Source organism: Octodon degus, unplaced genomic scaffold (genome assembly GCF_000260255.1).
Source record: "Octodon degus isolate 3935 unplaced genomic scaffold, OctDeg1.0 scaffold00016, whole genome shotgun sequence".
Taxonomy (NCBI): Eukaryota; Metazoa; Chordata; class Mammalia; order Rodentia; family Octodontidae; genus Octodon; species Octodon degus.
The window spans coordinates 8,788,017-8,799,287 of NW_004524592.1; the positions used below are offsets into that span (position 1 = coordinate 8,788,017).

Consider the following 11,271-nt stretch of genomic DNA (forward strand, 5'->3'; position numbering starts at 1 on the left):
GGCGGGACTCCGTGGGCTGAGAGGGTGGGACCCGGGAGGGGACAAAAGAGGGGAAGAGGCGCGGCGCGGACCCCGCCCTTCAGTCCCTGGTCTGCACCGTTCGGTGTTCGAAGCTCGGACGCCGGCCGGGTACGGACTGTACGTGTGAGTGCGTCAGAACGTGTGCGTACCGTGGCCGCCCCTCTGCTCTTCTCAGGCCTCACCCGGAGGTAAGCTCGGCGCAGAGGGGCGCAGGGAGCCCCGGCAGCTGGCAGAAGAGCCGAAGTTGCGGGGAGGGGGGGGCGGGGATACGCGCCCCGAGGTGGGAGGGGCGGGGCAGAACCCGGGAGGAAACTGGTGCTGGCCCTTGGGTTCCCTGGGAATCCAGGCACAGCAGCGAGGCCAGGGCTGAGTTCTCCTGGGCTTAGGGGCGCGGCTCTGCTGCTGTCACCAGCTATCACACGATCGGCCAGGTAGTAGACCGCGGGGTCTGTAGAGACGGCCTCTCCGGACTGCGGTCCTGGGAGTGGCGTTCTAGCCTTCTTATGTCGGGAGGCGGCTAGTGGACATCGTGGAGGAACCGAGCCAGCTGGGTTTGCAGCCCTGTTGCAAAGCGGTAACGGGAACACTGCAGGCCACCAGCGTCACCCAAGGACGTGCAACCCCCTAGATGCACTAGCAGGCGGGCAGCCGAGAGATGCCCTACGATGCACCCACAGCTGTTTGTACCACTTCGACCTTTCTTTGAAAAGTGTCTATGGATTGAAACCTGCCCTTTGCCCCTCTAGATACAGCATAGCACTGAACTTTACACCTGATAAGCCGGGTTAGTTGGCAGGTACTAAAAACAGCTAAATCCTTAGGACAGGGTTGCTTCCTACGTTATGGCTTTCGGTTCCCGATTTTGTTTTGTTCAGGAAATAAACTACGTTTAGTTGAGTCTGCAATATTACAAGGAGATGGGAGTGACAAGAAAAAAACGATTCATTTGTGACGGTGAAAGCGATTTCCTCTCTTCTGTACTTTCTCTGATGTAGTAATACTGTGTTGGAGCAAGTGTAGGCTTTGCAAGAAAAGTAGGAATAGGTTCAACAATAAATTCCTTGGTTTTGTCAAACAATAAATTCTCAACACCTTTGCTCTGCAGATTTTTGTGTCCCAGAAATTATCTTGAATTCAGTTAAAATATAAATAAATAAATAAAAGTTTAGCTTGGTATAATTAAAATTAGAGCAAAGGTCATGTTTTTGGTTAAACTACTCTCATGACTCCAGGTTAATTTCTGGAGTAACACAAGTTTGTCAGGAGATTGGAATTGAGGCACCTTCAGACTCTGTAAATGGACTTCACCCTCGGAGTTCTCTTTCTTCAAAAGTTGGGGCTGAAAAAAAAAGTCCTTCTGCCTTTGGGGGCCTGCCCCGTAGCTCAGCTCTTTAAGTGGCGGCTTCAACAAAGCTGTCAGGCTCAGGAGGTTGCTGTGGTTCAATCCCCACAACTCAAGCCAGCCAAACCTGCCCTGAAGGCATTCAGAGCAAAAAAAAAGTTGGGGCTGGTGGGAGTGGAATCTCTGAGGCACAAGAATGCAGTAAATTTGGTGGCATCCAAACCCCACCTTTTGGAAATCAAACCCAGAAAAAAAAATGCAATAATGTCATATATTGTAGTAATACTAAAGCTTCTCATTTAAAGGTGGACAAATAATGTGAGAACAACCTGAGGTGTCACTTATGAATAAGGTGTAGAAAGATTACTGCAGGAAGTCGTACTCACTGAGAAGGAAATAACTGAAAAATACTGACACTCGGTTCTTCAGTTCTGATACTTTAGTGCAGGGTCTGATTTTCTGTGAACTGTATTTGGCACCAAGGAAAAATAGCCAAGTCATATTGTTGCATAATACTGTGTAAGTACATGGCCTTGAAAATGTAATACCAAAACCAAGATAAGTTTGCTGTCTAATGTTTTTGCTTTGTTTCAAGATTTTGTTTAAAGCAAGGTACAGGTAGGGCATGGTGGCTCATGCCTGTAATCCCAAAAGGATTGCTGTGCATTCTAGGCTACTTAGTGAGTTCAGGGCCAGCCTGAACTACATATGAAGACCTTGTCTCAAAAAGCACTGGAGCCCCCCCCCCAAAAAAAAAAAAATGGTGCAATGGTGGCATTAAGTGTGATAGAATCCTAGACACTTTTTTTTTTTTTTTTTTTTTTGGCAGAACCAGGGATTGAACTCAGGCCCTTGCACTTGCCAGGCAAGCACTTATTCTACTGAGCTATCTCCCTGGCCCCCATCCACACTTTTCTTGTTTTATTTTGTTTTGCATTATTTATTCCAGTTGAGTTCCAGAAGGTTTCCCAGTAATGGTCAAGGGAACCTCCTCCATTCTAGTAACCTCGATTCAAGGTTTACAAATTTGGGAAGTAGAAATGGGCCTGTGAGTTGGGAATATACATGGGCTTGCCACAGAAATTAAGGCTTACCTAGGAACCAGTTTAATGTCCTTATTTTCTTAAATTAATTTTTATTGGTGCAGTTTATACTTTAGATATACATCATGGTAGCATTTATTGTAGGGAGTTTGTAATTGTACGTGATATATCTTGAGACTTTTTTCTCATCCACTTCCCCTCCCTTCAATCCCACTTCCCTTCATTTGCAGAGCTGTTTCCAATTTTCTTCCTATTCTCTTTTTTTCTTTTCCCCTCCTTTTCCCTCTTCTCTCTCCCTAGTTTCTCTTTCCATCTTAACGTTTTCTTCTTGTTTTGTAATATTTGCTTTACATTACATTTTGATTCTTATTTATACTTCTGATTTCTCATACCAGAGAAACAACATCATATTTAAACACAGGTACCAAATTTATTTCATTTAAGAGTATGGTCTCTAGGTACATCCATTTACCTAGAAATGTCTCGAGTTTATCCTTCTTTATGGCTGAGTAGTACTCCATTGTATTTTTTTAAAAACCCACATCTTTATCCACTCTTCAGTTGATGGGTTGTTTCCAAGATTTAGCTACTACACGCCATGTCTCTATAAGCACAGGTATGCATATATCACTGTGGTATGATGCCTTTTAACTCTTTCAGGAAGATAGCTTGGTGCATGTCCTCATTCTGCGTATCTTGTAGGCCCAGGAAAATGAGGAGTAGGGTAGAACTTTCAAGTAATGTGGTATTATGGAAAAATAACATTTCCTAAGATAAACCAGTAGTTGAAAAGATGATTTTATTAAGCCTATGTTACAGGGTCCCCCAACCTCTCCATGTTCTAGCCAGGTGTCCTTGGCAAAGCTATTTTTCTCTTAAATAAGAGAAATAAGATAATTATTATAATTATAATTATTATTGTCACAATAAGATAATTTCCGTCGTCTAGGCTGGTCTCATAGGGCTGACTCAGAAGCCACGGGCAAAGCGTGTCAACAGCCCTTCATACACAGCAGGCGCCCAGCTGCTTGTCAGTGTACTCGTTGTGGTTGTTAGCACTTTATGCAGCGGTGCTATTATGAACTCTTAAGAGCCACCAAATTGTTTAGATTTCATTTTTACTTTAGAATGAACTAAATGATTAAGGCATATGTCATTTTTTTTTTTTTTTTCTTTTCAGGTTTATCATCAGCAAAAATGTCTGGAAAAATCCATGGTGGTTCTGTGGTAGAGATGCAAGGAGATGAAATGACACGAATCATTTGGGAATTGATTAAAGAAAAACTCATTTTTCCCTATGTGGAACTCGATCTGCACAGGTACATGAACGCCTCCACAGAGCTGGCAAACTCAGAAAACATAAATTATATGTCATGGGTATCGTGGGCTTTTTTGTTTTTTACATTGACATAGTTGTGTTTTGTGGCTAATGCTTTTTTTTTTTTTTCTTTTTAGCCCCAATATATGATGAATCTTTTACTTTAACAAACTGGGTCTATAATTATTAAAAGATCAAGAAGAGGAAAACAAAGTGATTTTCACATCTTTCTAATCCTATCTTTCCTGTGACAGTTTTGTTTGTAGTAAGTCAGTGGCACAATGTGTTATTTGTGGAAGAGAAAATAGAGAATGTGGAAAACAGTAAACTAACCATAGCGCACAATTTTGCCCCTGCAAGCCCAGTTTTCTACCCCTGTATTTAGTTAGTCCGCGATGTTTTACCTTGTTGTGCCTCTTGGCTTTCGCCCTTTTCGTACAATCGCAGCGCAGAAGGAGCCTTTGCAGTGACTTACCTCAGTACTCGGCTTCCACGGCACTTCCCTGGGCCCCCTTGTGGTCCTTTATGCTGGATTCATTTTTTCTTTTTCTTTTTTCTTTGTTTTTGTATTTGTTTTGTTTTGTCTGTTTTGTCTTTTTTGAGACAAGGCCTCACTGCGTAGTTCAGGCTGGCCTTCAGCCCCATGTTCTTCATAAGCATGCTCCTGCTCTTTGTACATTTGAAGGCGGTTAAAGAATGGCACATGTAATACTGCGTAATATTTCCAACAAACTATTGGCAACAGTAAGTGAATTTGCCCTACCTCAAAATTACTCAGAATGCATTCTAAAGACTTGTTAGTAGCTTGGGTGTAGGCAGTTCTTGTGGTGCTGTTAGGCACCCTTTTTAATGGTTCTTAGCCTAAGCTGCCGATAACATCTGCATTGCAACCATAACAGAGATGTAAAGACAGTGCTGCCAGACACTGAGGAAACATAGAGGAAAAGAAGAATGAAAACAGCTTCCAGAGAGCTGGCCAGATAGCTCAGCGGATTGAAGCGCCTGCTTAGGCAGATGCAGGGTCCTGGGGTTCAATCCCTGGCTTGCCATGCCTGCCCACCCCACCCCCACCCCCAGCATGCTGAGCTGGTGATTGAGACTAGGTGTGGTGGCACACTCCTGTGATCCTGGTGCTTGGGAGGCTGAAAACAAGAGGATAACTACAAGTCTGAACTGTGTAGTGAGACCCTGTAGACCCTGTACTAAATACAATTTAAAAAAGACAAAAAAAACCCCAGCTTCCAGGCCCTGTAATCCCTGCATTTAGGAGGCTGAGGCAGGAGGATTGTTGAAAGTTCAAGCCCAGCTTGGGTTACCTGGTGAGTTCAAGGCCAGCCTGCCTAAACCACATAGCACAACTCTGTCTGCAAAATTAGCTTCTAAATGGGTTGAAGAAGCACCTCACAAACTTACCTATTTCGTAGCTTTGTATTACAGTGGGTGAACTTAGAGGAGTCTGCAGGACCCAGTATAATGACTCCAAAGATACCTTGATCCTCTCACCTTTTGGACATGGGGTCCTTATACCTGGGAAGAAAACTCAGTGGTCCTAGAACAAGGAACTTGTGGGGGCTCAAAAGAATTTTAGGTTATTCCAGAATTATTATTATTATTATTATTATTATTACTACTACGGGGTTCTTGTGGATAGGGGAGTGAAATGGTTAGATAGTTTACTATATGTGTAAGGTATGGTCGAAATATGAGCTAACTTAATTGAGTTGTAGTGTAGTGAAAGATATCACCATTAATCCCCTCAAAGTGCTCCTCCTCGCCTCAGCTACACTCACCCCACCCTTTTGCCAGTGTCTGAAGCTGCTCTGGAAGTCCTCTTCCACGTCCTTATGAGGCATGATAAAAACCACAGTGAATGCTGCACTGGCTGCTACCCAGCAGAAAGGCAGCCTCACGAGGGGCATCTTCCTCACTCGCCTTATTCACTGGTGCACGAGGTCACTTCGGGCTCTCCCCCAGAGTCAAAATGGCCATGAAAGGTCAATGTTTTGAGTCATTTCAGAAGATTGAGGCAGCTATGACAACTAAAGATACTCGTGAAAGAGGAGTTCCAGAACGGCTTCAGAAGGTGGCAACAATGATGGGGTCAGTGTGTTCAGGGTGCAGGGGAGGATGTACTCAGTGGCAGAGTGACTTTTACTGTCACATTTAAAAATTTTTAAGTTTATTTGTTTGGTACAAGGTCTCACTATGCGGCTCAGACTCACAGTGATCCTTCCGTCTTGGCCTCCGCAGCTCTGGGATTACAGGCATGCACCACCACACTGGATTTCAGTGGCACAGTGTGGTGCTGGCACAACATGCAGTACCAGGGATTGAACCTGGGGCCTTGTGCTTGCCATGCAGGCACTTAGACTGTTGAACAACTCCCCATGCATTGTCACATTTTAAAATTTTAACCATTCACCGTTTTTTTGGATCATGTTGCATAGGGCAAACAGTGGTCTCAAAACTTTTGTTTCACTTTTTTGAGACAGGGTCTTGCTATGCAACTCAGGCTGGCCTTGAACTCACTATGTAGTCTAGACTGGCCTTGAATTTAAAACAGTCCTGCCTCAGCCTCCCTAGAGCTGGGATTACAGACATGCACCACCATGCTTGTCAGTCTCAGAACATTTATTCTTTCTTTTCTCTTAGAAATATTAAGAAAAGAAGCAAAACAATCTACCACTTTGCTGGTAGATTCTTCCAAAAAATGGTTCTTAGAACATGAGAATTGCCAGGCAGACTTCTTAGGAAGTTGGGATTAGATATTTGTAGATACTGAGAAGACAGAGTATATGGCTTGTTAGATTTATATGATTTATGTGAGATCAAAGCTAGAAATGAATCAAACATCCAGCATGGTGGTGCATGCTTATAATCCCAGCACTCTGGGAGACTGAGACAGGAGGATTGCAATTTTGAGCCCAGCCTGGACAATGTACTGACTTAGGAAGACGCCCAACTCAAAAAAACAAAACAAAACAAAAAACAACTAACTAAAAATGGAGTGGGATTATAGCCCACACAAAAAAAAATTAAATAAAAATAATGCATCAAGATTACAATCTCTACTTGCATCAGCATTTGGGCTATATAAGGAAAAAAGATATAAAAGCTAAAAAAAGATGAGACTTCATGACTTTGCAATTTTGAGAGCTGAAACTTTTTAAGTTTTGGAGAATAAACTAGTTACATTATTTTGTTGTTACTACTTTTAACAACTATTACATTTTAAAGCTTTACAATCATTTCTATGCCCATGGACCACCAGCATTCATAAATCTCTGGATGACCTACAAAAAATAGGTATTGGTCTGCCTTAAGCTAAAATTCTGTAGTGAGTACAAGACCATTGGTGGGTTCCATTACTTACCCAAGGCACTGCAGGCTTGTCACCAGGAGAGACTTGCCTAAGACTCAGAGGGAGGTTCCCTTCATGCCTAGCCATCATTAACAAAGGAGTCATTGGCTTTGTTGGCACTGATTGTCCTGTCTATCTCTAGCACCACTTTAATGCCAAAATTAAAAAAAAAAAAAAAAAGAGAGATTTCCATTTCTTTATTTTTAAAAGTACAATCTCACTAAGGGAAAGATAAAGGTAGTGGCTAGGTTTAAGTTATATGGTAAGTGTGTGAAGGAAAACCAGGCCAAAGGTTACTCATGTGCTCTAATTGCTTCTGTATGGTGAAAAACGGGAGGCAGTTTGGCAGCATTGGTTGGTTTCTAGTTTCCTGGTACACAGCTTCCCATGAGAGTACAAGGAGACTGGTGCAGCCCTCCCAGTCTGTGTGAGTTCCTTCTGTATTCAGAGTGTATATTCCTGCTAAAACCTAACACATGAGGCTATGTTCAGGGGCCTTCACTTTCTGCATGGCAAGCTCTGCATGCCATTACTGTGGTCATACGTCATAATCTATCAGTGTGGCTAAAAAGTTTTATTTATCCCCTCCCAAGCTATGACTTAGGCATAGAGAATCGGGATGCCACCCATGACCAAGTCACCAAGGATGCTGCTGAAGCTATAAAGAAGTACAATGTTGGTGTCAAGTGTGCCACCATCACCCCCGATGAGAAGAGGGTGGAGGAGTTCAAGTTGAAACAAATGTGGAAATCACCCAATGGCACCATCCGAAATATTCTGGGTGGCACCATCTTCAGAGAAGCTATTATCTGTAAAAATATCCCCCGCCTTGTGACAGGGTGGCTAAAACCAATCATCATAGGTCGTCATGCCTATGGGGATCAAGTAAGTCATTTTATACATGATCTGATTCTCCATATTTTTTGTATGATGCCCAGAATTTCCAATTTATGTTTTGTTCTTAAGCAAAATTGAGAAACGCAAAAAAAAAAAAAGTTGAGAAATGCAAATATGTATGGGTATTCATATTTGCACACCTTTAGATAAATATGGATGAATTTATATAGGCAAATCCATTTGAACATGTGGTTTTTTCCAAACATGTTTTGTCTTCCTTTATCCTTTACATTGTATGATAGTGCCATTTTTGTGTTGGTTTTTTCTTATGGTCTCATATGGCCCACTGGACCAGCGGTTTCCAAAACTGCTCACAGTAGGATCCCCTTAGGATTTTCTCAGTGGTTTGATTTTGTTTTGTTTTTCCTTTTTTTATTTATTTTTCTGCTTTAATTCCTATATTTGAGTCTTACCAACTCAAATCTGAAATCTGAATTCTATGAGGTTTAAACTACATGGATCAAACCCTGGCCCCTGTGCCTGCTTAAGCAGGCACTTTAATCTGCTGAGCTGTCTGGCCCTGTATTTTCTTATGTTCTTACATTTTTTGTGGCTTTAATCATCTGGTACAATGGCCATTCTAGTTTTTAAAGCCCAGGCATTTAATTGCAGGCATCACATTGATTCACTAAGTGTTAAATATACACACAGCTAAGTCTCTACAAAGCACTTATGTTCCCTTGGTGCCTCAGTTTCTTCCTTTTGAGAATAAGTTACTCTACGATGCAAGACTTTATTATGCCAGAAGTGTTCTGTGTAGAGTGAATGTTTATTCTTTTACTGCTCTTTTACCCACTGTTGCTAGTACTACTGTAAACTAAAGTAGGCTGGCACTCACAGTACCTCACTTCAAGACAGGGATTAATCCAAGTCACTAAAGAAGGTTTAAATGCAACAGTGACTTCATGATGTGCTGGGCACATCTCTGAACTGGCTCACGCCCATAGAGCGTATGGCTATCTTTGAACAGCCCTTGTATTGGGATCATCAACCTGTCATAATTTCCTTCAGCACGATGATTTCATGTGGACATGGGCCTGGTGTTAGTAACAGTGATAATTGTGAGGAAATTGAGTCTTGAAAACCTAAGTAAGGACCAGGTCCCAAGTCCTTGGAGCCAGAAAGTATTATTTCCACTGTGTCACAGTTCCGTATAAGACTGCGTACCAATTAAATGAGATCAACACTTGCAGCCTTGGTATGTAGTAAGGCTCAAGCATTAGCACTCTTATCATTACCTTCAGTACTACAGTTAAAATCATTACCACATACTCCATGAATCGCCTCACTTCTAGGCCATGATCAACACTCACACTCACTCTCTCTGTCTGTCTGTCTGTCTGTCTGTCTGTCTGTCTGTCTGTCTGTCTCTCTCTCTCTCTCTCTCTCTTTCTCTCTCTCTCTATCTCTATCTATACACACACACACACACACATATAATTTTTTTTAACCTCCCCTAGTCCCCTTTTGACTTTTGAAAACTCTTCTGTGGCTTATTTATGTTAGTCTTTACAAAGTTGTAAGCTTCCTAAAAGAAAGTGCCTCATGTTATTCCTGCCCTCTCCCAACTAGTTCTATAGGACTGCCCTGTATATGCTAGGTACCTTATAAATATTGGTTTTAATGTCCACTACCACTAACTAAAAGAGCTCTCTGGATCTTTTCCTTTTCATCTCTAAGGTCAGGCTACCCTGCCCTACTTGTCTAGCTGTTTTCTAACTGCATTTCTTTTTCTTATAATTTCTGTTGGAGTGTTTTTTATATCTTGTTATCTTTCTTCCTCCTCCACAGTATAGAGCAACTGATTTTGTTGTTCCTGGGCCTGGGAAGGTAGAGATAACTTACACACCAAGTGATGGAAGCCAGAAAGTGACATACCTGGTCCACAACTTTGAAGGTAAGCATGAGTCCATCGCAAGCTCTATTTGTTTTTTAATATGATCTGGCCAATGTTATTACTGGCTTTTTAAAGTTAGTTATGTGGCTGCTTAAAAATACAACTTAGGGACTGGGGAGATGGCTCAGTAGAATAAGCGCTTCCTTGCACAAGGGCCTGAGTTCAATCCCCAGTTCCACCAAAAAAAAAAAAAAAAAAAAAAAAAAAAAAAACTATATATATAACCTAACCTAATTTCTGCAGAACCCAAAATCTAACATAGAAAAGTAATTGGTTTCTCTGCCTTCTCATGGCATATATAAAGGCATAAAAGAGTTATCCACTTAATTGGTAGTAGGGACAAAGACAAGCAAATAGTTAAAATATACACCTGTCTAAAAACATGAGGGAAGGGTAGCAAGACTGTTCTATACAAATTGTGTAAATAAGGTTCATAGCCCCAAATCAACTGTCATGTGATCTTGCCCTTTGCACTGGTTCTTATTTGGAATTGGTTTCATTATTTATTGGCTGGAATGTTCTTCCTGTCCCACTTTCTTATCTTGGGAAAGTAAAACATTTGCTTGCTGCTTCAAATGTCCCATCGGGAAAATCCCACCCAAAAGTCATCGAAAACACTCATACAAACAAAACCCCAACACCTACCTTTTATTTTCTTTGCTTCTCTGTGGTATCATTTCTACAGAATCTAGTTCTACAGGTTTGAGCACTTTTTCCTTTCTAAGCCAAGTTAACCTTAGGCATTGGCATGGGTTCCAGTTCTGACTTTCAGTAATAACAGAGTTCAATTCATAAGAGCTGTGAAACCTCAGGGATTACATGTAGCACAGTTATTTCCACCAATTACAGGAAGCAGGCTTCATAGCCTCCGGCAAATTACAAAGACTTTTCATTCTGTATTTGAAATGCAAATCTATCTCAATTACTAAGGATTAGTCCACACTGAAATACACATTAAACATTGTTACAGTACCTAAAAGCCAGATTTAAAATTTTGTACCCATTGTCTAGTACATTTCTGGTTGCCTCAGTAGTTTTTGCAATTTCAGTATCATAAAGACCATGTGTTTTGCTTATTTCTAGCTCCCTTCCAAAATAAATTAGAATATTCTATTCAGAACTGACTTTGGCCCCATTTTGTGCCTTGGGAATTCAGGTACTATGCAGGGTGGAAGCCTACCTGGGATGGTGGAAGTCAAGCTCAGACATGGGAGATTTGGTCCTTGGGTCATGGTCAGTGACTCTGGCCCAATTGTATATATGCCACATTTGCCTTGCTCTTGTTTTCTGTGTTGGCAGAGGGCGGTGGTGTCGCCATGGGGATGTACAACCAAGATAAGTCCATTGAAGACTTTGCACACAGTTCCTTCCAAATGGCTCTGTCTAAGGGTT

The 11,271-nt window shown here is 41.8% G+C and overlaps 1 protein-coding gene across 1 annotated transcript in view; it reads left to right on the plus strand.

Annotated features, from left to right (window-relative positions):
• The first annotated feature begins 30 nt into the window (after positions 1–30).
• The window catches only part of Idh1 (isocitrate dehydrogenase (NADP(+)) 1, cytosolic), a 17,053-nt gene continuing 5,812 nt past the window's right edge, over positions 31–11,271 (plus strand). Inside the window, exons 1-5 of the mRNA XM_023710155.1 lie at positions 31–209; positions 3,587–3,725; positions 7,679–7,970; positions 9,774–9,879; positions 11,179–11,268. Of these exons, the coding sequence (XP_023565923.1) occupies positions 3,604–3,725; positions 7,679–7,970; positions 9,774–9,879; positions 11,179–11,268 (610 nt within the window). The 5' untranslated portion in view covers positions 31–209; positions 3,587–3,603. The remainder of the gene's footprint in view (positions 210–3,586; positions 3,726–7,678; positions 7,971–9,773; positions 9,880–11,178; positions 11,269–11,271) is intronic.